The 27,977-nt window shown below is 41.4% G+C and overlaps 1 protein-coding gene across 3 annotated transcripts; it reads right to left on the bottom strand.

The window, feature by feature from the left end:
- Positions 1–125: 125 nt before the first annotated feature.
- On the bottom strand, positions 126–27,626 carry mcm10 (minichromosome maintenance 10 replication initiation factor). Of its 3 annotated transcripts, none has more exons than XM_022219042.2 (18): positions 27,511–27,626; positions 18,720–18,768; positions 18,335–18,634; positions 18,019–18,222; positions 17,739–17,879; positions 17,056–17,263; positions 16,784–16,949; positions 16,376–16,543; positions 7,797–7,913; positions 7,466–7,662; positions 6,976–7,070; positions 6,162–6,275; positions 5,428–5,889; positions 2,865–2,995; positions 2,428–2,541; positions 764–909; positions 513–555; positions 126–405 (listed from the first exon to the last, which is right to left on the bottom strand). In XM_022219042.2, exons 2-18 carry the CDS (start codon positions 18,724–18,726, stop codon positions 322–324), a joined length of 2,697 nt encoding a protein of 898 aa, XP_022074734.2. In that variant the 5' UTR covers positions 18,727–18,768; positions 27,511–27,626; the 3' UTR covers positions 126–321. The 3 variants fall into 3 exon arrangements, with proteins under 3 accessions (XP_022074734.2, XP_051809860.1, XP_051809867.1); XM_051953900.1 differs by lacking the exon at positions 27,511–27,626 and adding an exon at positions 26,159–26,448; XM_051953907.1 differs by lacking the exons at positions 126–405; positions 513–555; positions 764–909; positions 27,511–27,626 and adding exons at positions 953–1,952; positions 26,159–26,451.
- Positions 27,627–27,977: the final 351 nt, after the last annotated feature.

Here is a 27,977-nt window from a genome sequence, read left to right as displayed (position 1 = left end):
AGACTTTTTTCCGCTCGCGTAGGGTACGTGTTGCGCGCGCGTGCGCGACATTTGCCCCAAATTTGACACCATACGTGTCTGCTTATCTTTTCATCAGTACAGTAGAAACACTGGCATTTCACATAAAAAGTTGCAAATAATTGTTTTAATCAGCCAAGCATATCGAATATCGCCACAAACATTCAAATCATGATAATCCATAAGAATACATTGTCAAACTTTAAAAACATACTCACTAGACAGATGAAATAAATGCTTTTAAAACCTTAAATTACAAAGACAAAATCCTAAATGCACGTTGTTTTCCTCAACAGCCTGGAATCACTTCATGCTGGTGAGGAACTTGGCGTGTTCTTCTCCTCGAGGCTTCAGAAGCTCTCCGCCGATCTTCGGTCCTGTTTTCTCCTGCAATGAAACACAAAGAGTGACATCAGGTCTCCTTCCTTCAACAACAATAAGGTCGTTTTCTGTATTTTCAATAACAGGTTATCCATGAGTGACAGACATTTTACCTTCAGCATCCCGTCACGCTCCCATTTAAACAGACCACAGTTACTGAAATGATAAAACATGAGTTATTACTGTGGCAAAAGAGAAAAACAAACAGAACATGTGTGTGGCTGCTGTGTTGTGATGTGAAGGCAAGCTGCTGCCATCAGTTCAGTTTCCACAAAGTGAGACAAACAGTTAACTCTCACATGTTGTTTCAGTGGGAAACCCTGAAAACTACCACAGGAAAAGGAGGAGAGATTTACAGTCTAACCTGCAGTGTTTGTGGGGCAGTCTGTCCAGAGCGATGGCTCTCTGTCCACATGGACACTTGAAGAAACGTTTCAGAGCGTCGTGCCACCGCATGTCATGATTCTCCTCCACGCAGCGATCCGCCGGTTTGAAGTAGGTGTAACTACACTGGAAGCAAACATGGAAATAAAGGCTTACTTTTCCAACTTAGGAAAAAACAATGACAATCAGGGACTACTCATCACCACGCACCACCATTACATATTTAATTACATGGTAGGGCTGTATCATTATGGTTGAAATGAAAATCATGATTATTAATCACAACTGATTTAACAAAACATGTTTATTGCACTTTCACATTTAAATAAACCGAGTTCTGCTGTCACCTTTGTGTTGAGCTGAGTTCCAGCTAATGTACAAAATTAAAACAAGACGACATGGTCATCAATATCCCCCGCCACACGTGATGTCTATGAGTCTATATCCAAAATAGTGATCAAGGGCCATAACTCTGTTAAATATTATCGCACAGGTCTCATTTTCGAACTTGATCAAGGTGTCCATGGTGTGAAGCTACACACTAAATTTCGTAATCCTAGCTGTAATAGTTTCCGAGAAAAGCTGTCCCCTTCATCTCGGATGCACGGACGGACGGACGGAGGCAAAACCTAAATCCCCCTTTTCCACTTCGTGGAGGCGGGGATAATACGGTTGTTTTTTACCTCAGTTTGGTGCATCTCTTGAAGCAAAACATAAATAAATTGTAGCCAAACACCTCCTTTGTTGTTTATCAATAGAAACTACAATTTGCTGATGTTCCCTAAACACCTCGTATACAGTAGACACAAGCTACTCAGTAATTGCAGCAGGTGAGAGAGATGTCACCATAAAGGTCTTTGAAAAGAATGAAATAGGATGTCATGATGTCAAATTACCCAGGTAGATCATGTCTAATTGTGATTAATATCCATGATATTATCACACATTGTATACTAAATAACACGTTGGTCGCTGACAGGTATGAATACATGCAAGAATCACTCTATAACAAATCATTAAAGGTCTTCGATAGAAAACTAATGTCATATCATGCTTGTAATATCTTAGAGAATTACAACTTACTGACCTTTGAGAATTTAAAAAATGTTACATTTGCTTGTTTGATCTCCAAAGTGTTCCATGGACTCACTCCACCTCCCATATCTGACCTTAAAAGAAGGATTCACAGTGGTCTCAGGACCTCCTCTAGAGGGGACTGTTTGGTTCCACACAGAAAAACACCCTTCAGACAAAATGCTTCTTCTGTGAAGACCAGTAAGATCTGAACAGTCTTCCACTCTCCATAAGGGAGTGTCCCACTTTAGAAACCTTCAAAACTCACCTTAAACAGAGGCTGAAACCGTTGACCTTTAACTTCTTTATGTACTTTTGTAATGTCCTTTTATTGTGACCTATTGTCCTAAGGTTCACTGTTATGTTTTTTGTTACCTGCCTAGAGACTGCGATGTAAATTAGCATTGTTGCTATAATCTGGCATATTTACATTTATTGCTGCCTAAACAGATGATCATTAATGTGTACTGTCCTTATCACATAAATATATATAAATTTAAAAACATAGCATTAGATTAATTATGCTGGCCTAGTTTTGGGTAAGGGATTATTTAACTTCTGGCTCAGTACCTTTCTACAGGTTACAGCTCGACACTTCATCTCCCTGATGCCCCTCATCTTCTCTTCCATCTGTTCCTTCTTCACCAGAGCGTTGAAGTAGCGCTCCTGCAGCTGGTACTCCGCCTGAGAGGACATTCACATAGAAATATCATGAACTCACACACTTTGCACTGTTTCATGCACAGAAATAAGTCAGTAAGTAAAGTTGATTTATATAGCAGCTATCACAGCACAATTCACAAAGTGTTTAACAGAGAGAAACAACTTAAGCCCTTAAAACAACAAAAAGGAAAATATTGAAAAAAACAAAGTAACAGTAGATAAAGATAAATAGTCATGTTAAAAGTAATAAGGACTTTTAGGATAAAATCTGGTTTAAATAGATCGCGTGTAATGAGTAACAATAAGTAACAATAGCTTCAATAGCAATGTTCCAGTTGTCATACCGCTTGAAGTGCAGCACCATGGCAGGATTTGGCATTGAGGATTTTTTGAAATTCCTCTGACTGGATGTAGCGGAGCTGATCTCTCTTCTTTTTCTGGACCGGTTCCTCCTCTTCGTTAGTGGATGATTCACCTGCACAGGTAAGTCAAATAACGTGTTATAAGAGGGAACAACATGATTTAAGGAAATATAAAATTCTACAATTTATTAACCAAATTAAGCCGATACATTTCTCCTCAAGTTGTTTTGACTGAATGACAAACTTCCATGACCTGCTACCAAACCACACATCTATAATCATCCATCCATCCATTCTCTATACACAGCTTTATCCTCACTAGGGTTGCGGGGGGTGCTGGAGCCTATCCCAGCTGACTCGGGCGAAGGCAGGGGACACCCTGGACAGGTCGCCAGTCTGTCGCAGGGCCATCTATAATCAGTTAGGCTGTTTTTGCGCTTGTAGGGTGCCCCGAAAAGGCCCCTGGAATTCCAGATGACAAACTCAGATGAGCCAGAACTCTTTTCCTACAGGAAGATTGGGACATTTGTATTTCTGTGTGTTTCCATCCACAGAAAAATGGATCTCCCTGCTGAACCTGCACCTGGAGGAACCTTTTCGTTTTGAAAGACAATGACTTTCACTTTTATGCTATGGATGTTTTGTTTAATGAACTTTCATGCTAAAATCCCTTTTCAGCTTTAGGAGACTCTTTCCGGAGACATCTCCACATTCTACTGGGATCAGATAACAGGTCATAAAAACTTTTACGACCTGCTGAAGGCTGGGACAGAGAGAGACTTTCTTAAGGAACAACTGAACATCTTCAAAATTCATATTTCTGATATGTAACTTGTTCTTTCAGGTTTACCAAAGTTACTAAAAGTGCTTCATCGCTAACATATTCAAAATTTACACTTCTATGCCTTACAGAAGTGGATTTATTGATTTGTGAGATTTAATCTAATTTCTTCTTTATTCCTCCTATTTAGGTTGAAAGGATGAATTCTTGTGTTTATTCTTTGTCATATGTATGACATGTCATCATATCTTCACTGTGACATATTGTTAATGTTAAAGCACATAAACATATAGTTATTGAATTAAATAATTCACATATGTACTACCCTGCACATTTAGGAACAAGTGGTCACGTCTACTTAAATGGATTATGGTGAGATATAGACAGATCGCTTAATCGTTTAATATCACCATGTTTTAATTCATTCTGGATTAGTTTTTCCATCTCTCTCTGTCTCTTCTGTGAGAACAAAGAAGGGGTCATGTTACTAGCCAGAGATTCACGCCAAAAAGGTTCCTCTCTCCGCCCAGGTCTGCCCTCAGGGGCTTCTGACCCTTAAATTCAGTTGCTGCCCCCACCTCTCTCTTCTCTTCTCCCTCTGTCTCCCTCGGGGAATGCTTAAGGCCAAAGCATCTCCCTATTCTTATCTAAAGATGCGTTTTTTTTCTGTCTTCTGAAGTTTTTCGCTTCAAAGTTTAACTATTTTATCCTTTTTACTTTTTGTTACAAAGTTAGACATTATGCTCATTTTTAAGCCAAATTTTACTCGTTTTACTCCAAAGAACTGATTAAGAACCAGCTTTTTAAATCAAGTGACTCTCGATCAACCGACTCCATTCAGCTGACCACACCGAAAATCTGCTGGCCCAGATTTCCATGCCCGGAATCAATCACTGAAGGCAGGACATCACTGCTTTGCCATAACAACGATACTACGCACAGAACCAGCAAGTCCAGGTGCGTTGTGAAGCGTCCGCTGAAGGCTCACACGGTCCCAGCCAGGAGTCAACTCCTACAGATGGTTCTGTTACCGTAAGGCTGGCTGGAATGCTCTGATTCTAATTTCTGGGTTGATACTACTAATCACTTGATTAATTAATTCATTTAATCCGTTTATTCCTTTATAAATCATTGATTTTAATCCAAATTACCATTTACCTTGTCAGGTTAGTTATCTGGCTCTTCTCTCACCATATTTCCAGTCTCTCATACACACACACGCACAAACCTCATTCCACATGCACACACATTCCACAGACCGACGCATGCACACCCACACGTAGACATGCACGCACACACACACACATCATATCTGCATATAGTTCAACTGTGTTATCCCATAGAATAGTCAATAAATGCTTTATTTTAGACCAAATTACAGTTTTGAGTGTTTCATTTTGTGAGAACGTGGGTCAATTTAACCGAGAATTCAAACCTTTAAGATATAAGACTGATCAAAATTTAAATTAATAAATTTTTAATTAATGTTAATTAATTCCTCTAAAGAGGTGGTGCCCTATTAAACGAGTGCAATTATATACGTAGTGTCTCCTACACGCTTCAGCATAAATGGAGTATGGCTACTTAAGAAGAAATGGCCAGCAGTAAACAGTCTGTGGTTCCAAAAGCTGGACCATAAGATCATAAAATAAGCAACTTAATGATAGCTGCTACAAAGATTATCAGTTAAAAATAGAACAAAACAATGCAGAAGAGAACAGCCTGAAGTCTGACTATATCCAAACACATGGAGAGAGTGCGTACCATTAGTAGAGGTCTGGTTCTTCTCTACTCGAGTGTTGATCTCACTGCTGTTGCTCCTCTTCCTCTTCACAGCGTTGGGGTCTTCCTTCTCAAGCCCCGCCCCTTTGGCCCTCAGCTTCCTCAGAGCAGCCAGTTTGGCAGCTGATAGGCTGAGGGCAGGAGGTGGGCTTTTATCAAAGAAGAGGATGTCTTCACCCTCTGAGAAGCCTCGGCCCAGCGTTGGGGTGTGGGGAGCTGCAGGGCTTTGGGTTGCCTTGGGAACCTCTGAAGCAGCTCTGGGGGACATCAGACCACCACCCAGTGCCGGTCTGACGACACCAGAGTTCTGCAGCACCCTTTTCTGGATCTCATCTGCTCTTCGCCGCCGGTTCTCCAGAAGCTCCCGCTGCTTCTGTTTCTGCTGCTTCAGCAGGTCTGAGGCTGAGATGGACTGAACAGGACCTCCAGCTGTACCTTTGGAAACTGAGGATGAACAACAGACTGATGAAGAATAAACATTATGCTGCCAATCTGGGGCTGCAGGCTGCAAATTCGCTTATGGCAGTGTTTTAGAACTTCATAAAAGACAGTTTAAAAAAAAACAAAAAACCTTTTCATTGTTATTTTTACTTAATCTGCGAATCTGACACTAAAATGTAAATTTGTACTGAATCTTGAGTGTACGATCCTTTGGTTGAACGGTTCTTTAATATTTAGCCGATCTTGCCAAAGACAAACGTGTCCAGGTTGTGTACCTGAGTGGCTGCCCTGTGCCAGGTGCTTCTTCAGCTGCAGCGCCCCAGGTGTTGGCATCGACATCAGGCTCTTGAAGTCATTTGAGCAACCTGAAATTTCACCAGACTGCATAGCTGCATAAATAACACACAAGCAAAAAAAACTATTAAAACTGTAGCTTAATCAGTGACGTCTCTCATCAGAGCTACTTTTAGGATTAAAACTACACACACTACCATTCAAAGGCTTAGGCTCACTTAGAAATTACCTTATTTTTTGAAGGAAAAGCTTTTTTTAATGAAGACAACATTAAATGAATGATAAATCCAGTGTAGACATTGTTAATGTGGTAAAGGACTATTCTAGCTGGAAACGGCTGATTTCTAATGGAATATCTCCATAGGGGTACAGAGGAACATTTCCAGCAACCATCACTCCTGTGTTCTAATGCTACATTGTGTTTGCTAATGGTGTTGAAAGGCTCACTGATGATTAGAAAACCCTTGTGCAGTTATGTTAGCACATGGATAAAAATGTGAGTTTTCATGGCAAACATGAAATTGCCTGAATGATCCCAAACTTTTCCATTTCTAATCAAAGGAGAAACAAACAGTTCAGACAACAAATCAAGGTAAAGAAAGGAGGGCTACAGCATAAATTCTTGGCATGTAACAGCTAACCAGCGAAGAAGCCAGAAGTAGAAAACAATACACATCAGGGGTCAAAAGTACAAATCAATAGCTGAAAGTCTATTTTTAACCCAGTGCAACAGACTCGTCAACAAGAACATCCAGCAGGATTCAGTCCAAACTGAGTGTGACAGTCGGTCCTCACCGAGACTCTGGGCCTGTTGGATGAGCTGAGCAGATCCCTTCACAAACATCTTGTCCAGAGTTCTCTGGGTGGGTTTGTTCGGTTTGGACGCCATCCTGCAAAGCACAGACTAGTTACTGGAAATGTGAGGCAGCTCAGACGCTGGCCAGTCCCACACTGTTCCTGGCTGTGTAAGCTGCAGTTAGCTAGCACAAATTGACTTCAACACACGCCGTTTAAGTGCAAACCCGACCTGAGCCAGAATCCAAACTGGACAGGGTTGTGACCGCAGCATGTTTTATTGTCTGCTACTGACTGTGTTTTCATACTAAGAGAGCAAGAGTTGACAAACTTTTTCTGTATTATTCTTTATTAGAGATACTTTAGCTTTAAAGCGATGGTTTGTAGAATCATGTCTCAAATTCACTGACCTGAATTTGTCTCTGAGACTTTACCACCGTCAGGATAAGACAGTTGAAACACAAAAGCGACTGCATCTAAAGTGACTCACAGTGAAGCAGCGCAGGCAGCTGAGGAAACACCACCGTAGTAGAAACCATCCTGACACAGCCGCTCTCTCAGGCTGCCTCCCTTCACCTTCACCTTGTTGGGTGCTTTTCCAGAGAATGAAGACTGCAGCTCGGCCCTCTTCGAGCTCATCTTCTTATACTGGGCCTTGACGTGATACTGGCAGAACTGGCATTCATACTGTAAACGAGATTTAACGAAATGGCATTCACATATATGAGTTGATAACTTAGGGACAGGACGTACAAATGTGCTCTAAATGTTAGATTATAATGCGTGTAGAGAAATGTGCAGCTGGACAAAAATGGGCCCACCATGTTGACGATCTGAGAACATGGGTCTCCGTTCTTCTTCATGGCCTTGCAGGTGCCGTAGTCCTGAGCTTCACCCATCAGCAGCACCTTCTGCGGGTGATCCACCGTCAGACTCACCTGCACAAAGTCAAGTCAAGCTTTTAGTTTCTGAGCAGAGAATCAGCTGATTGTAGGAATAAGTGACTCAAAACACAAAGTATATTATAAACAACGGAAGGAACAACACATCTATTTCATTTGCTTCCTTATCTCTTTTGTTTTATTCAAGCAAAAGTCTGACCCTCATTTTTTCAGTCATGCTTAACTGACTGACAGAAAATGACTCAGTGACTTTTCTGATGATCAATTATTTATTTTAGTAATTTTTCAAGTAAAAAAGACAAAAAGCAATAAAACCCAAAACATTTCCATAGTGGGAATTTGTTTCCTGTCTCAGTTTTACATCATTAGAAGTTGAATATCTTTGATTTCAGACTGTGGATAAGATAAAATTAGCTGTGTGACAAATTTTATTTTGGATTTCAATGTCTAAAAACTATTTTTAAGCTTTAAAATGAGAGCTTTCAATTAAGGACTACTTTGACTGGTTGACTAGCTGCTACCAGAAGCCAAATTTACATTCAAACTCAACCATCTATAAGCATAAAAAACCAAGCTGCTACAAAACTGCATACAGCAGCTAGTGGTTTTGACAACATCATACCAGGGTAGATCAGTGGCCTGTTTCACGAAGCAGGTTCACTTAAAACTCTGAGTTTCTTAACCCTGAAATGAGGGAAACTCAGAGTTTTCCGTTTCACGAAGCGAGGTAACTTAACCCTGAGACAGAGGGGTAACTCGAGCCTGTTTCACAAAGAGGGGTAACTTAAACTCTCGGTCAGTTACCGCAGTAACAGACTCTATGAGTTGAACCTGGTCGGCAGCAGGTTTATCTGAGAAAACCTCGAGTTTCTCTCTGTCTCCGTCCTCTTTCAGCTACACACGCTGTTTCATTTCCTCATTCATTCAGTCAGTAAGCAAGCGAGTTTTGGCGTAGAACAGCTTTTATTAACGATCCAGTGGATAAAGGAGCAGCATTAAGGCCCAGATAATTAAATATTCGTCTGTAGATTGTTATCAGACCGAGCATACAGTTGTCCTCAAAATTATTCATACCCTTGGCAATTTTTATGATTTTTTATTTTTGTGATGGAATTAATAAATTTGGGCAAGTTTGTTTATGAGTTATATGTGACCAACAAGTAAAGGAATAACAACAATACAGAATTTATGAAATTTTTTATTTCAGAGGTATTTATTTCACTGGCTTTCAAAATAATTCATGTTCAAAATTATTAATTTTTACGAAGTCCAATGACCTTCTTTAACAGTCAATAGCATAGCCTTTGTTCTTTATGACTGCCTCTAAACGATTCCTGTATATGTCCACAAGTTTCCTACATGTCTCTTGTGGGATGTTGGCCCATTCTTCCTTGGGGAAAGCTTCAAGCTCAGTCAGGTTGCTAGGCTTCCTAGCCATCACTCTAGTCTTCAACTCTCGCCACAAGTTTTCGATCGGATTAAGATCAGGACTCTGACTAGGCCATTCTAAGACCTTGACACCATTGTCCTTGAACCATTTTGTGACAACCTTGGCCGTATGTTTTGGGTCGTTGTCCTGCTGGTACTTCCATTTGCGGCCAAGGTGGAGTTTCCTGGCAGAATCCTTCAGGTTTTCTCCAAGGAATTTTCTCATAATTCCTTGGACCTTGACAAGGTTCCCTGTTCCACTGGAAGAGAAGCATCCCCAAAGCATTATATTTCCACCACCATGCTTGACAGTGGGCACAGTGTTCTTTGGGTTGTATGCTTCCTCTTTTCTCCTCCAGACGTATTTAGCATCCATATGGCCAAATAATTCCAACTTTGTCTCATCAGACCACAAGATGCTTGACCAGAAACTTGGATCTTGCTTCAGATGACCTCTAGCAAAAGCCAAACGAGCCTCCAGGTGTTTTTTCTTGAGCAGTGGTGTCTTTCGAGGCCTATGCCCATGGAGGCCACCTCTGTGCAGGACCCGTTCGATGGTGGACAGTGACACATTTGTCCCTGCCTGGTGAAGTGATTCAATTAGGGCCTTGGTTGTTGTCCGGGGGTTGTTGTTGACCTCTCGGCAGATTTTCCGGGCAAGTTTGGGTGACACCTTTTGCTTCCTGCCACGCCCACTGAGATTCTTAACAGTGTTGAACTTCTTGTGCTTGTTGATTATGCTCTGGACGGTTGACACAGGGACATCATACTGCTTGGAAATGGCCTTGTAACCCTTTCCTTTACTGTGGGCACATACAAGACGTTGTTGCAGATCCTCACTGAGCTCCTTCTTCTTGGCCATACTGGTCAGAAATTGAGAATAACCAGAACATGTTGCCCCTATTTATACTCTTCGGAAAAGATGCCACTGGTCACAAAAAACCATGAGCTTATTCCACTGATCATCTTGAAATAAATTTAGGCCAAAAATTAGTAAAGTATTAGGAATTGAAACCAAAAAAAGATATTTTTCTGAAACATTGCCAGAGGTATGAATAATTCTGAACATCAGTGAGAACTAACTTTTGGCCATATCTATTCCTATATGTGCGTGAAGTTTAGACACTCATATGTGAATTTGCACATAGCAACAAGAAGAAAAAAGATATTGAGGAAATACAAATATAATACCTATTGCAAATGCAGAATCTGATAAAGAATGTTATTTTTCATGGGGTATGAATAATTTTGAGGACAACTGTAAATGTTCTCGCATTTCCGGATAATTATCGGTTTGAGCGGTACCGTTTTGTAATCATTTTAAGTCCATAATCTACATAAACAACCTAATCCGTCCTTACATTTACATTACCAGCCGCAGTCATGCTCTCACATCCAGCAGATATTGTGTGTTGCGCTGCGGTTCTTTGCAAATGGAAGTTTTTATATAATGTCGGACATGCAGAGTAAGGCAACTGTATGGAGGACATTCAGAAAAGTGCACCTGGCCCTGAAACGGCTTTAACTCATTATTGTGGTTTTCCTAGACACAAACCTGTCAGAGCATTAAGGAGGAGTTCCACAGGATTGCAGGTGAATGATGTAGAGACCTGTTACATTCATTTTAAATCATATTCTGTTAATGACATTGTGCTGCAGCCTCAGACTGGTATTAGTCATTTTAATTTCTTTTAGGATTTCCCAGTGTGGTTGGCTGCATAGATGCACACACATCCCCATCACAGCTCCCTCACATCATGAATAGGAAGTCCATTCACAGCATAAATGTGCAGGTAGGCTACAGGTAGACTGACTACCGTTTCTAAATGTTAAAGACTGCATCATAGTTCAACATCTGTCATTCTCTGCACTGTCCAGATCATATGTGATGCTGCATACATCATTTCTAATGTGGAGGCCAAGTGGTCTGGGTCTGTTCATGACTCCGGGATTTATGGAGAGTCTAACCTGAGCAACAGACTGCAGCATGGTCAGCAGCCTAAAGATTTTCACAATAGAATTCTCTTGTCTCTCTCCTTTAACGTACTCTGATGTATCCACTATACATTACAGGAGAGTTTGATGGCCTTCTGCTGGGTGACAGGGGTTACCATGCCAACCCAGGCTGATGACCTCACACCCTGACCCTGAACCAGGCCCCCAACAGAACTTCAACCGGGCTCACTGCAGGACCAGAGCCCGGGTGGAGATGACCATAGGCCTGCTGAAAGCCCGTTTCCAGAGCCTACGTCTCCTCAGGGTGACCCCTGAGAGGGCCTGTGATATTACTGTGGCATGTGTTGTTCTTCATAATATTACTACTATTAGAGGACAGCAACACCCTGCCCTACAAACTGAAGACCCAGCAAGACCATCATCACCACCACAGCAAATAAAGACATGATACACATTTCATTTGGTCTTCTTTATTTCCTACCAATAAAAGAGATAGTTCAGTTAATGTTCCAGTAGTTAACATAATTCACCTGTGACCATGTACCCACCTCTAACTTGTGCTCTAGTATTTCAATTTCCAGATCTGCCCTCCTAATCTGTTTTTTTGGATTTTTCTCAGCAAATGCAGTTTGTGAATCTGTTTTACTGATAACTGGGAATACATAGAGGACATTAAATTATACAGTTGCACATGAATTCCACAGAATGAACCTCTGGTGTTTCCTGAACATCCGTCTCACTGAGTAAGTCTGTGCAGTGGAAGTTGAGGGACCATCCTGCTGCTGTCCAGCCATGCTCTGTTAAAAAAAGATGAGAATGTGCAACACTTCAGTGTAGGCTCAATGTCACACTCTATATTCCACCCAAAATGTGAATGGGAAGAGAACTATCAGTAACATACCTTTGTATAAAACTTAAACTACCATTTGGATAAATCTTTGGAGTGTTGCCTACTTACAGTTACAAGGTCTTTTGTGGTGTGAAGGGGCCAAAAGACAAAAAAGACACAAAAGAGAACTAAATAATCATATGTACATATACACATATACACACACACACACACACACACACACACACACACACATATATATATATATACACACACATACATGCATCCATGACCTTTTATACCACCGTTTTACGGGCATCTGCTTTCTTTCTGTTGGCTGAGCAGAAGTCTATGTTAGTTTAAATAGGCTTAATTATTTAACAGGACATGATATGGATGCAGACATTTAGGCTATGAGTCGATAAAACAACTGCACAGTCAAACAGCCACTTAATATTTAGGCTACTTTACAATGTAAAACATGATCAACATGAAGTACCTCCATGAGATAATGCCGAGGTCTGACCTGTTTGAACAATGTTTTTATATTTCATCTTAAGCTGCTGCCCAGTGCGCTTCTACCCCGTGGGATTTCACCTAAATGAAATAACTTACTAGGCTACCATTCAGACAGTTATTCCCTGTAATATTATTACGATTACAAAGGACTACATTTAAACTTACGCACTGATCCGGGCAGCAGTGTTCTCCACGTCGTCTCCCTCTCTTTTGCAGCGGCAGCGGTGTTGTACTTCTTTCTAAAAACGTGTTCAAACTCGTCATATGAGCGCGTTAAAAACTTCCAGTTCAAAAACGCAGCCTTTCGCTTCCCCGTTTCCATGGTGACTCGTTGAATCGGGGTTCCATTGATGCTGTCTTTTCAGAGTTGCGGTGCACGTGCGTAACTCCGGGTCAAACTACTCCGAGTTAATTAACCCAACTCAAATCAGCCGTTGTGAAACCGAAAACTCAGAGTTTTCTATCTCAGAGTAGATCAACTCAGAGTTGCGGAAGAAACTCAGTTTCTAGAACCTGCTTCGTGAAACAGGCCCCAGATCTGGTACTTAAGTAAAAGTAAGAATACCACAGTGAAGATAGACTCCTGAACAAGATCTTAAGATCGGAGGAACAATTAGAAGCATTCGCATTTCGCACTGGTGGATCATAACCATGTTGTAAGTAGCAGGGATGGGATCAGCAAGTTCTGATTCTAGCGGAAAGTTGTTGACGGTGGGGTGGGGTGGGGTGGGGTGTGGGGGGGTGCGGCGGCGGCGCGGCGACTTCCAATCGCTGGGCCATTTACAATTGTCGTTAACAAGCTATCGTTAACGTCGTTACCATCGCGCGGGAGTATCAGCGACAATAAAGTGTTCAAACTTGTGAAATCGGCGTTCAAATAAATGAAATCGGCGGAAATCGGCGGATCCGCGGTAAATTCCCATCCCTTAAAAAAAGCGGAATTCCGCGAATCGCAGAAAAATCACATCCTTGAAGTAGAGTTTTAAAATGCAAAAAGAAGAAACAGGAGCAAGAGGCAACAAACAGACTGAAAACTGCATTTAAGCTCAAACGGGCTGTTCATCAGTTGATCAAATGTTTAAGACCACAGTAGCCTAGCCGCGCTAGACCCATGTTCTGAAGGTACAAGGGTCTAGGACCGCTCGACAGGGAGGGAGGCGGGCTAAAAGGTTGTCTTTCAAATCACTCTGCAGCAATTGGGTAGGTATACAACCAATCAGCGCAATGAATAGGCTGACGTAGTTCCGAGAGCGCCGGCGGATTGTGGCTAAGTCCCATTAGCTTCCCAACCAGCGGAGCCAACTGGTATATTAAGGATTTGCCATATCCCGTCAGCATAAGTCCAAATACGTCTTTCTTCTCAATGAAACACTTCAGTGCCGTCCTTTGTTTATCTTTCAAGTTGAATTTTAGCTTCAAATCTTTAAGGGCTGTGGCCAAAGCCGAGTCGAAAGATAACGGTTTATTGTGCGCCGGTTGTTTCTGTCAGAATCGTCGCGCCTCTGTCGTCACTTCGTTACGCCCACCTTATGACTTTACACTTCATGGTGATTCGTCCAGCCAGTTTTAGGAGAATCCAGCCTCGAGCCTTATGGAGGGTAACTAGACCCACCCTGGCAGAGAATTAAATTCGTTGCCGTGGGTTGTCTAGCGCGGCTAGGCTAAGACCACAGCCTTTAAAACTCAGAATCTGTGCAAAAAATCTGGCTTTCATGTCATTTTCTGTCGGGTATTATTACAAGTTAAAGTCAGTCAAATCAACGTTTTACTTAAATATTAGTGTTTATTATTCAGTATTAGTATCAAAATATATGCAGAGTACTGAAAGCCAAAGCACTGAATATGTAAAGCTGCCCATTTCACAATAATGCACATTATATTACTGGACTTGAATTACTTCTTTTTTTTTTTTTTTACTGCTGCGTTGTTTGTAAATTTCCCTGCCGAGGTTCAATAAAGTTTTTTCTTCCTCTAATAATTACGTGTCGCTGAAGGATTTTACAACAATAATAGGCTACGTCTGGATGTGTTTGTTGACTCTGCTTTGTATTATTAATTTGAATAAACAAAGTAACTATTAATTAATGTTACCAAATAAATGCAGTGGAGTAAAATGTACAATATCGCCTCTTGAGTGTGAAGTATAAAGTATCAGGACATGGAATTACTGAAGTAAAATACAAGCACTCACAAAATGAACTTAAGTACAGAGCAAGTGCACTGAGTGTCGAAGTGAATTCAGACATGAAGGTGTTTGAGGACTGTAAGTGTCAGTAAGACTTAGAGTTTGCTCTAAATAGCGGTTTCTCCCTCTGTGACTGCAGCTGTAATGAAGCCGTCTCACCTGACTTTAGGTGTTTGGAGCTCAGACTGTCCTCTGTGGGCGGTAGCTTGTTTGTGTGGCTTTCTTGCTGCATTCCTGTCTTTAACATCTTAGTTAGTCATGAGATACTAACACTAGCAATCTCACTAAAACCACCAATCTGTCTTCTGCTTTAAACAGCACACACTTCAGCTGCCAAACCAGCCAGAGACAGAAAAATCTTAAAAAGACTCTTTAAAACATCACTAAAACAGGGTTATCTGCACCACAATTGTTGATTTTCAAGAGTAACGAGCTAAGAATCACAAGTTACAATGCAACCTAAATCTAAACACAGTGCTGAGGTCTGGCTTGTAAAATCAGCATCTGAGATGCTGGAAAATAACAAATAAACCAACTTATACTTAAACAGCTCAAATTAAGCTACAATTTATTCCAAATTTAGTGTCTGGCGTGCAACTATTTTAGCAGATTTGGATTACACTCAACAACAGATAGTCATTTAAAGGCCTAAAGATTGGAAAAGACGACTAGTGAGTTGAAGGTTTAATCCTCGGATCTGCAGGAAATATTTGGGTGGAAAGAGTGAAAGAGCAGAGGCCAGCCCACCCTCATTAGCAGCACCGAGGTGCCCTCAAGCAAAACCCTTAACCTCTAACAGCTCCAGTGACCAAAAAGTCAGACAGTAGCTTTACCAATCTCTGTAAGAAATGTTAATAGGACTATAGCAACAATATGACAAGAAAAGCATTCACAGAGCGCAGTACTCCTCCAAGGCTGCTCATTCCCCCATATGGCATTGTCAGAAATGCAGCATTTGTTTGTTAATTACTGATGATCAGAAATTACAGCAACAACAAGAACCATTTAATATAGATGAACCTACAAACAATATGACCTTGCGCTGAGCACAGGCGTGTGTTATGCATGTGGACGTTATGTACGGATACTGAATCGCGTGACCAAAATATGTAGCGGGTGGTAGGAATTGATGGGACTCAGAAACACCCCCACAATTTAATCAATTGTTCCTTGAATCATTTCCGACAGATACATTTTGGCAAGTCCACAGCGGTGGATTTGTAGCAGGATCACAATCATGTGATGTAGCTGATGTAGTGTTCACTTGTTGTCATGGTTACCGTAACGATGTGCCGCTATCTCACAATGATACAGAAATCTTTAACAAATCCATGACTATGAGCTGCATCACTGCCAAACTATAATCACTTGGTCCTTGTGTCATTTCTGACCTTCCCTGAAAATTTCATCCAAATCTGCTAGTCTGTTTTTGAGTAATGTTGCTAACAGACAGACAGATAGACAGACAAACCAACACTGATCGTCACATAACATTATTCCTCCGCCGCATTCCTTGACGGAGTAATAATGAAAACTGTCTGTAAGAACACAGAGTAGATTTCATATGGACTGTCCACTCACCCCGTCATATCCATCTTTCTGCTTCATGGGGTTCGGGTTGAGGATTCCGATGACGGTGCCCGGCTCAGTCTTCCAGTGCTCCTTGTGGACTTCACCAAACAGGAGCAGAGACACAAACACTTCCAGGTTATGGAGGTCGTTCAGTTTCCAGATGCTGAAGGTTTTGCCCTGTAGAGAGGAATGTGGCAGGAATACAACAGCATGCAGCAGCAAACAGCAATAAAACAGAAAAAAGTAGGAAGCTCTATGAAATACCTATTTATTAAAGACATTAATATGTGAGTGACTGTGACAGGTATGGTTTTCTTGAAATCAGGACAAATATTAATCTCAATATTGTCATACATCTGAATATGGAGTAAACTCAGGCAGTGCTGGAGGCAACAACAGGTGTCAGCACAGACTTACACTGCTGTTGCTTTGCGGCGTTGCCTTGCTGACCAGCACGGCAAACGTCACCCAGTCGCTGCCCTCCAGCTTCTCCCGAGTCAAACGCTCTGGCACCTGAGAAAGGCGGATCAGGCGGCGGTCAGCCATCTTGCGATCCATTTCACTGGAGGAAACCCGTGGTTTTCTGAAATAGGTAAGATCACAAATTCAGATGGAATCACTTAATGAAACAAACTTCAGGCTTTCCATCAATCTGTCAAACAAAACAGACATCATGCTTTTGTTCCAACCTGAGCCGCAGTCCTGAGTATCTCTCAACAGCCACATCTTTAGGAAGAGAAGGAACAGAAGCAGGTGTAGACTGTCCTTCTGATGCAGCTGGGGCAGGTCTGCAGTGGGAGGCTGGAGGTGACTGCAGAGGAGCTGAAACCTTACTAGTGCTCTCTACTGGCTGGAAGGAGCTGCCGATCTTTATCTCCACCAGTGGTCCTCTGTCTTCTGAGGAAAACACAGTGAAGGAAACACACTCACATTAAAAATGTAAAGGAAGCATTTGAAACATTGCTGCAGCATTGATTCTGCCTGTATGTGTAGTTACTTGGAATAACATAATTACTGATTGATTTCTGTATCATTGTGAGACAGCGGCATGGCGTCACTGTAACCATGACAACAAGTGAACACTACATCAGCTGCCTGCTGACAATCACATGACTGTGATCTTTCTACAAATCCACTGCTGTGGACTTATCAGGACTTATCCATCAGAAATCATACAAGGAACAACTGACTAAACTGTGGGGTGTTTCTGAGTCCCATCAATTCCCTACACCCGCTACATATTTAGGTCACGTGATTCGGTATCTGTACATAACATCCACATGCATAACACACACCTGTGCTCAGCGCAAGGTCATGCTGTTTGTGGGTACATCTATATTAAATGCAGGTAAATGCTGAAGGATTCATTTACCTGGTGATGTGCTGGATTTGGGGTGGTGAGCCACTCTGGGTTTGCATTTGAATGAGTCAGCGTTGTTGAGTTGAGAAGAAAACTCTGAGGATTCCTGGAGCATCTGGCTTCCTCCTCTGGCTGGAGTGGATGAAGATGTTGCTATAGTCAGAAAACAAGGAGGATAGAGGCATGGCCTTAGTACTTATTCCATATTTTAAGTTTAAAACCAAACAGCTGCAGTAGACAGTGGCCTTGAGGATTGATCAACCACTGTGGTTGTGAACAACAAAATGTTTACCCGCTTGTGTCTTGGGCTTCTGTGTGGCAGCAGCTGGTTTGACCTGCATCAATTTAGAGGTCGGCTGTCGAGTCGGTGCTGGTTTGAGTGCCGCTGAACTTCCTGTAATCTTCACTGGGGTGGGCGATGTTGATGAAACCTTCTGACCGGCCTCCAGCTGCTGCTGCAATCTTTGCATCTGCTCCTGCATCCACCTCAACTCCTCTGAAGAAACAAGAATAAAGAGCAAAGACCCTGAACCCAACATGTAACTGAACAGAACTGAATAGTGCATTAACTAGAAGCAGATTCAAAGAGCAACTGCTCCAGCTCAGACCTTGTAAATCCTCTTTAGACTTGTTTAGGTTTTCACAGGCTTCTTCTCCACTTCCTTTTCCCTCAGTGTCCTCCTCCTCATTTTCAATGTCATCCACATCTCCAAAGAGATCTGACACAACATCTTCTGTGGCCACATCTTGCTCTTCTTCCTCAATGGTCTCTTTGTACTCTTCCTCCTCATCATTGTCTTCGTCAAACAGGCCGTCCAAGTCGTCTGCCTGTTCCTGACTGTTCTGTTCTTCTTCGACACCCTCGCTCTCTTCTAGCAGTGCCGTCAAAACGTCCAGGTCATCTTCACCTTGGAGACAAAATATGCCCTCAGTTATGTGTTGACCAAATCATAAAGCTTAATCCTCAAGTGTGTTAAATGTCCTGATACTTACTGTCCATTTTACAGATGTCAACTGTTCTGAGGTCAGAGGATCTGGTGACCTACAGAAAGGTGGACAATTTGTTATTTATTATCATTGTGTGAAGCAGTGAAAGATGGACTAATCTAGCAATGAGTCATATGAAAATAAATCAGGATTTGAATGGTCTAGTAATTCAAAAAGACACTTGGAAAAGTAAATCAAGTCTTGCAGAAAAGCTGGTGCACAATAAGAGTGGTAAGCAACATCACGTGTTGTTCTTTCATAGATAGGTAACAGTTGTTTTGTACTGGGAAGCAGGTTTTGATCCAAATACGGACAGTTGAAAATCAAAAAATAAGGTTTAAAAGTTACTAGATCTACTGTTTAGGGATGACTAATAGGAAAAGAAATGAGGACAACATTCAGTTTAATATTCCCTTTGCAACAGATTTAACCAACACAATGGAGCATTACTACAATGAGACACTATCACAAGTGTGTCTTAGTCATGTGAAGGAGACCATAAATTTGTGAAACCATTGACACAACAGTTTAAACCCTGGGCCACATGCTGCACAACATCTATCCTAAACTCCAGCATTTGCAATTTGTCAACTGCATTCAAATCAAGATTTCATTTTAAAATCAGTAAAATATCCCGTACTACTACTGGCGAAGGAGGCAAAAACCCGATTCATGGGGAAAATGACTAATTTACTCTATACCATGATCTTACTGCAGCGTTAGTTTATTTTTTCAGCAAACTATTTTTATTCCATATTTCATAATTAAGTTATTCACAGTGGTACTGTGCCTGCCATCCGTTGAACAGCGGTTTTCAGGCATTCAGGAAGTTTTGGCACCCATTACAGAAATTTTAGGAAGTGCAAAAGGAAAATCACCAGTACCACAATGATAAGAACTGAGAATATCCTTTTTTAACCAGTTTTGTAAATGGGGGTTTAATTTACTCAAGCATATTAGACATTTTTGTTGCTCTAATTGTGAAAAATAAAATAAAATGTATAGATTTCTGTCACACAGGTAAAATAAATTCATAGCCCTTGCAGTCTGCAGGCTGATCATACTTAATGTCATACATAAACGCTACTTAAAAAAACCCAAAACCTTGTGCTCTTTTATTTCATAATATTTACTCCTAAAATTAATCTTAACATTTAATCTCAATCTTTTTCTGTGTTCCATGCACTAGTTTTTGTTCTTGCCTGTGTCGAAACATGTTTGTATAGTGTTAAATTGTGGTTTTCATTGTTTAGCATGCACTGCTACTGTTTAGTTTCTCAATTACAAAAAACACTTCTAGGTATTGTGAGGATTGTGTGTGACTTGGATCTTCTTCCTCATATTCCTCTGTTCTATAGGAGACTATACAAAACAGCGCGGTAAATTTGGTTTGATATAAACCAATTTCACCTCGGTGTACAAAACAGTCTCACATTATAATACAGTCAAACATCCGCCTTTACTTTACTCAGGTCTGTTTACTTATTAAACTGTTACACTGGGGCTGTGTAACACTGATACAACAATGCAGAACACTTTTTTAAATCTACCGAAGGATAAGGAGATGAGTAAATCATTAAAGTCTGTCTCAGAAGATTGTTTTTGGTAGCCTAGCCGCGCTAGACAACCCACGGCAACGAATTTAATTCTCTGCCAGGAAGGGTCTAGTTACCCTCCATAAGGCTCGAGGCTGGATTCTCCTAAAACTGGCCGGACCAATCACCATGAAGTGTAGAGTCAGAAGGCGGGCGTAACGAAGTGATGACAGAGGCGTGACGATTCTGATAGAAACAACCAGCACACAATAAACAGGTATCTTTCGACTCGGCTTTGGCCACATTGAAGCTAAAATTCAACTTGAAAGATAAACAAAGGACGGCACTTAAGTGTTTCATTGAGAAGAAAGACGTATTTGGACTTATGCCGACGGGATATGGCAAATCCTTAATATACCAGTTGGCTCCGCGGCTCCGCTGGTTGGGAAGCTAATGGGACTTAGCCACAATCCGCCGGTGCTCTCGGAACTACGTCAGCCTATTCGTTGCGTTGATTGGTTGTATACCTACCCAATTGCTGCAGAGGGATTTGATAGACAACCTTTTAGCCCGCCTCCCTCCCTGTCGAGCTTCCCTAGACCCTTGTGCAGTGTTGCCAACTTAGCGACTTTCTCGCTAAATCTAGCGACTTTTCAAAGCTCCTAGCGACTTTTTTTTGTCAAAAGCGACTAGCGACAAATTTAGCGACTTTTTCTGCCGTTTTGGAGACTCTGATAGGAAAACTCGGCTCATTCTGCAGTTACTGTTTTCAACAAGCAGCAGTTGCTGCTGTGAGCTTCTCCCCCTCCCAAAGCACAGGCTGTCAGTCCAGTAACCCCGCAGCAGCAGTCCCAGTGAGGGGAGGGGGAGACCCATAGATATATATGTTTGTATATATCTATGGGGAGACCCACATCACTCTGCGGCCAGACGGCAGATGAATCGCGCATGCGCAGTCACTACAGAGCCCATCCAGACCATGATCCAGACTTATGGAGCCATATAGACCCTTTAATGACCCACGTCACGAATGACGTCACAGCTTTAGCTGGAGGCAAAAGAGGAAGCCCGCGGCCGTGACCGAAAGGCGAAAGACTGAGGGACTAGGCTCTATCAACTTTTCTAAAATGTCATCCTGCTGTGTTTTTGGATGCCAGCATAGGAGGAATGACATTGGCGAACGCAAATTAAAGTTTTATAGGATTCCACCGAACACTCGTGCTCAGAGGGAACGACGACAGTTGTGGTTAAATGCACTGAGGCGGAAAGACTGGACAGAGACGATCAGCTGCAGTCAATTCCAGCCATTTTCAGTACAAAAAATCGCTAATTTGTAAATAAAAAATATTCAATTCAATTCAGCTTTATTCCAGACACTGGGTCCAAATACACACACCATAAGAACAAGGACACAACAAGACACAGAAAAAAATACAATCAAAAACAATAACCCGTTAAATATGACGAGAAATACAGGGAATATTGGACGCGCATCGCGAGGTGCATTTCCTTTAAAACGACCGATTCGTGGATTATATACCGACTTCAAGACATGTTTTGGACAAAATAGTTTACTGGCTTGTGTCGTCTGGATGTCCAAGGTTGGATTCTGGCCGTTTTTTGTGGAATATTTTTTATCTGTGTGTAATAATGAACCCAGAAATGTGAGTGGCGCTGTGTACGTTGAAGCCGTGTACAGAGAACGGATGGATGGATATTCGTTGTTTGTCGGACAAATGTGTTTATATTACCCGCTGTGGTAATCACATCTTAAAGTGGTTTATACCGGCGGATTCATGAGAATCTAAGCTTTCCATCGGCATATAGTGTTTGTATAATCACGTTTGCAGCATTCGGACATTCTTTAAATTCCTATGCAAATTAGTAAGTGTACCACCGGCGGTACACTTAAGTTTAACGGGTTAAAAATGCTCGAGTTTGCAGCGCAAACTCCCAGCGCAAACTATATACTCCCAGTCCTGCTTGACTTCTCGCTCTGCTTTTGCCTCCAGCATAAGCCCCGCCCACAAAAAACGTCACAATGTTTGTAAACAAATAAAGGGTCTATAAACGAAAATGTTTCTTCACTGTCATGCTAAAATAAACCACAGCATTTAGCCTCTAGCTAGGGCTGGGCAAAAAATCGATTTAATCGATTTATCGAATTTGTTGCTAAAAAAGATTTTTATTTTGCAAACTCGAGTTTTTCCCCGCATCTTTCGCTTTCCGTCCGCCCATTCCTCGTGGGCTTCCTTAGCGCGGTGTGACACAGCCCCCTTCCCCGTGGCAGCGGCAACATGTAACAGAGAACTCATTCAAAAGAAAGGCACAGCTAACTCAATCATTTGGAACTGGTTAGGTTTTGATGCTTCAGACGAACAACAGACAAAGCCTCGCTGCAAAGTATGTTTAAAACTTCAGTGTACCGCCGGCGGTACATTTACTAATTTGCATAGGAATTTCAAGGATGTCCGAAGGCTCCAAACGCTATTATACAAACACTATACGTCGATGGAAAGCTTAGATTCTCATGAATCTGCCAGTATAAACCACTTTCAGATGTGATTACCACAGCGGGTAATATAAACACATTTGTCCGACAAACAACGAATATCCATCCATCCTTTCTCTATACACGGCTTCAATGTACACAGCGCGACTCACATTTCCGGGTTCATTATTACACACAGATGAAAATATTCCACAAAAAACGGCCAGAATCCAACCTTTTACATCCAGACAACACAAGTCAGTAAACTATTTTGTCCAAAACATGTCCTGAAGTCGGTATATAATCCACGAATAGGTCGTTTTCAAGGAAATGCACCTCGCGATGCGGGTCCAATATTCCCTGTATTTCTCGTCATATTTTTTATTTACAAATAGAATATTAGCGATTTTTTGTACTGAAAATGGCTGGAATTGACTGCAGCTGTTGAAAGTGTTAGATGCAAGGTACGTTGTACTCAGTCGCAAGTATTTCGCCGATGTGGCGCTGCCTCACCTGTACAATACCACTCGGCAAAAGATCCGCAACGAGCTGGAGGAGGTGGCCGGACAATGCAGCCGTACATGAGTCTCACAGCGCAACGACAGCTGGACCATGCACAGCATCTGCCTCCAGACAGCATATTTCCCCGATTACCACACCGGTGAAATAATTGCCCACGGATTAAAAGATGCTCTCAGTTCCTGGGGAAATTGTTGAATTACAGAGCCTCATTAACTTGCGTCATTAACTTGTTCATTAAATTGTTTACATGCGTTTTTTTATTCTGAGGACAATTACAGCAATAAAGTTACTTTTGACAGTATATCTGATGTCTGCAGTAATTTTTAAGTGCATTGAAAGAAAAAATCGAAAATCGAATCGAAACTTGAATTTTTCTTTAAAAAATCGGAGATTTTTTTTTTAGACCAAATCGCCCAGCCCTACCTCTAGTACAAAAACATATTTTGGATGTTTTATATTCACTTTTTGGTCTCTTCCACAACATTATTCCTCTCTCCTACAACGTTGATTACAATTACATGCAAACTGGGAAATATGCAAATTAGGCGATGACGTCATTTAGCGACTTCTAGCGACTTTTAGGACAGCCAACAGCAACTTTCCTTACTGAGGAGTTGGCAACAGTGCCCTTGTGCCGTCAGAAACATGGGTGTAGCATGGCTAGGCTAGGTTTTTGGTTCATCAGGTCCATTTAAAGGCCGACAGCAGTTTACACGGTGAACCTTTACTGAAGTCATAAATGTCCACATTTCAGGACTTTAAAACAATATCAAAGTGAAAAAACTTATGAAAACAGTTCCTTCTTATTGATTTCTGACACAGTGGAAGATAATGAAACAGACCGCTTACCTCAGACTTAAATAGCGCAACTTTGCGTCAGTTGCTGGTGTTAATGTTACTTTGCGGACTTTACAGTCAAGTCCAACCTCGCAAAATATGATTTACTTTGCAGCAGTTGACGCTATGTGTCTATTTGTACAAGTCATTCAGTTATAGTTGCTGAAAACGACCCTTTAGGTCTACCTTCTGTTTTCCAACTCCGCTCATTCTTTCGTTCTTTTTATTGGCGGTTGGCAATCAACTTTTAGGTGCATTTTCCGCCACCTCCTGGACTGGAGTGTGAGTCAAGAGATGGTCAGAGAGAAAAAAAAAACAAAAAAACAACTATATCCTATTTCCTAATCCCGTTGTCCTCAAATAATTCATTAGAACACCTAATCCTTCCTGTAATGCACTCCCTAAAAGGCTGCAAATGCTTCCCAGTCAGCTCTTTCTAGTTTCCACCTTGGAATCCTCTGTTCTTTATTCAGGTGTACATCTATTCCAACTCTGATTTCTATTGGGTAATGATCACTACCAAGTGGAGAACTGTTCAGCACTTTCCAAATACTTATACCTGAAATACCATTAGACACCAATGTTAGATCAGTTGCACTTTCAGTATTATTCGAACTGTTATATCTTGTACCTTTACCATCATTAATACAAACTAAATCATTGTCCTCAATAAAATTCCTCAACTGCCAACTCATTAACATCTGTATTCATGCTTCCCCAAAGTGTATTATGAGCATTAAAGTCCCCACACCATAGACCTTTTCGCAATGACGTCAGAGTCTGGGACACATGACCATACCTTCCTTAGCAACGCACGTGGCCATTTTAAGAGGGGGCAACAAAGTTATTAGCAACCGCGATTTGACCGCCGAAACCGCGCAGTTTTGACCAGGAGAACAATGTCTGCAGATTATTTCAGAAATCTTCAGCCAAAAGCCAAGGTACGGTATCAAGAAAAATTAGAACTCGTTGGTTTGCAGTCATGTCCGTACCAAATTCCTCTGGTTTCATGGGAAAACGACCCTACTACGTGGCCAGATCTTCAATGGCACTCCATTTATGAGTACCTTATCAACAGCCCAGGCATCCACACAATGGAGAAGATGAAGACTTATAAAAGCCTGGACTCATACGTTTTCTTTGAGGTATGCTTATATTTATGTGTTTTTGTGCATACAGGCCAATGTCAGAATGATAAATGACTTGTAAGATACGGCTACACCAGCTCCACTATGCTAAGCTAATGTTAAGCTAACGGGGTGAACCATTACACCTTTTAATTTCAAGTGGAAGTAGTGTATGTATATTAGTTAGATGTGCATTATCAAAACTAAGAGTCAGATACCTGTAAATGAGCTCTACCCACCCTAGGCCCAAGGGTATGAGGTGCTAACAATAATGAGGACAATGCTGCTGATTAGAGCATAGTAGTTAGCAGAACGAAAGGGAGGAGAGAAGGGAGACTTGTTTGTTCAGTATTGAGTTTAGGAGTGTTTAACAATAGCAGTGTGAGTAGAAAGACCCCTGACTTTTTGTGGGAAGCACAGCTAGCACTAGCCTAAGCATCGCGAGGTGCATTGAAAACGACCTATTCGTGGAGTATATACCGACTTCAAGACATGTTTTGGACAAAATATGTTACTGGCTTGTTTCGTCTGGATGTCCAAGGTTGGATTATGGCCGTTTTTTGTGGAATATTTTCATCTGTGTGTAATAATGAACCCGGAAATGTGAGTCGCGCTGTGTACGTTGAAGCCGTGTATAGAGAACGGATGGATGGATATTCGTTGTTTGTCGGACAAATGTGTTTATATTACCCGCTGTGGTAATCACATCTGAAAGTGGTTTATACCGGCGGATTCATGAGAATCTAAGCTTTCCATCAGCGTATAGTGTTTGTATAATCGCGTTTGCAGTTTCAGACATTTAGCAAATTGCTTATGCAGATCTCAAAGTGTGCAGGACACTGAAGCGCAACTGAAGCGCAATGGGTTAAGCGTATTAATTAATAATTTCAGAAAATCAGTTAAGGGGTAATAATTTCATGAAGCACAACATACCATTGACGAAATGCTGACTGCAAACATAGGACCATTTTGACTGTGGGCTCCATGCGGTTCCATTATTGTTAATCCGCCTCAATGCTTTGAGCCATAAAGTCCTTTTCTGGCCCTTTTCAGCCGGAATCCTGTAAAAGGAAATGTTCTTGTTGCTCCATGACTGAGAACTACAGCCAAAAACAGCGCAGGTTTTGGGCATATCTGCTTTTGGTCATTCAAATCGGGAGGGAAACATGGGAAAGTAACGGTCGTCAAGGCAAAAGCATACCCCTCTTAAAATGGCGGAATCGCGTTACTCGGGGCGGTGACCGGCGGTGACGTTCGATGATGACGTTTCGGAAAAAGGTCTATACAATTTTGTCTTGCATCTGCCCAGCTATGTTATTTAATGAAGCCAATGTTAATTTATTACATGGGTTGTAGTAGTTGTTATATTATCATTTCTAGTCCAGGTTTTAATAGTTACAGTTTCTTGTTCCTTACCAATGCTGACTAGACTATAGCTTATTCCATTTTGTATAAACGTAGCAACTCCTCCTCCTTGACCCATTTCTCTGTCTTTCCTTATTGTAGTACATCCAGGTATGATAAAGTCCAGTTGAGGTTTTAACCATGTTTCCTGTATACATATTACATGAGGTTTATTGTGTAATTGATTAATATATTGCTTGAATTCCTGTCCATTAGCTATAAGGCTTCTAGCATTCCACTGCAGAATAACTATGAACATGTATAACCACCAACCCATGTCTGCGAGTTAGGAGGATTCCCATTAAGCATTTCTTCCACACCCTCCCAGTACAACCCTTTCACCCCAAGATATTTCTCTGCTGATTTTACTATGATTTTTATCTTTTCTGTTTTCCTTTCAGTTTGTGCTGAGCAATTTATTACATCAACCATAAAAAGAATAAACTCCCTTTTCCCCATGATCAATGTGTCTTCTTTAATTTTCTGACATCCTTTACATGACTCCACTTGCTTGTTTTCTGTACTTACTTTTGTTTCTTTGACCGATACCTTTCGGGCTGACCCGCTGTACCTCTGTTGCTCTTTTGCTGGCTTCACACCCCCGATAAGCTGAACTATGTTCACCTCCACAGTTAGAGCATTTAAGTTTCGCTCCTGCTTCACATTTGCCATATTCGTGTTCTCCTGAGCATCTTCCACATCTTTGCTTTCCTTTACAGACTGCTGCTACATGGCCATATTTCTGACATTTAAAGCATCTCAGTGGAGGCGGAACATATGGCCTGACTTCATAGCTGATGTATCCTATGAATACTCTCTCTGGCAACACTGTTTCATCCATTTTAATCATGACAGACAGACTGTTACGTTTCTCTCCATACCTGGTTGTTTGCAGACGTTTTACTTCAATAACTTTGGCTCCAACTCCGCTCATTGAGGCACAAAATCTTAACTGGCGCTAAACGAAGGACCCCATTGTGTTGTCAAAAGGCTGACAGGTGCCCAAACATTTGCCTGACTAAAAAAAATAATTTCTGTGTCGTAGGTTGCCTTTAAGACAAAAAATTGAGAAGGACGTTTTTTAAGTATTTTTTGTATGAGACACACCTATATAATAACACAAAAACCGCTTTTGGTATTCATTTTATTGCAATTTTTGTCCAGGGAGAACCGAGGGGCCTAAAAAGTGTGGTTGTGAGACTGAAGCCCTGAGAGTAATTTTATAGTGTTTCGTCTTCCTTTGTTGTGGTTCTGAGTAAAATATTTGTACTCACTCGAATTTACCCGTCCGAGAAATGTTTGTGGGGGGCAAACTGGACAAACATAGTTTCCAAAACAACTTTCTGCA

Source organism: Acanthochromis polyacanthus, chromosome 1 (assembly GCF_021347895.1).
Source record: "Acanthochromis polyacanthus isolate Apoly-LR-REF ecotype Palm Island chromosome 1, KAUST_Apoly_ChrSc, whole genome shotgun sequence".
Classification (NCBI taxonomy): Eukaryota; Metazoa; Chordata; class Actinopteri; family Pomacentridae; genus Acanthochromis; species Acanthochromis polyacanthus.
Note: the sequence above shows the minus strand (reverse complement) of the source record. Positions and strands in the feature narration are given on the sequence as shown.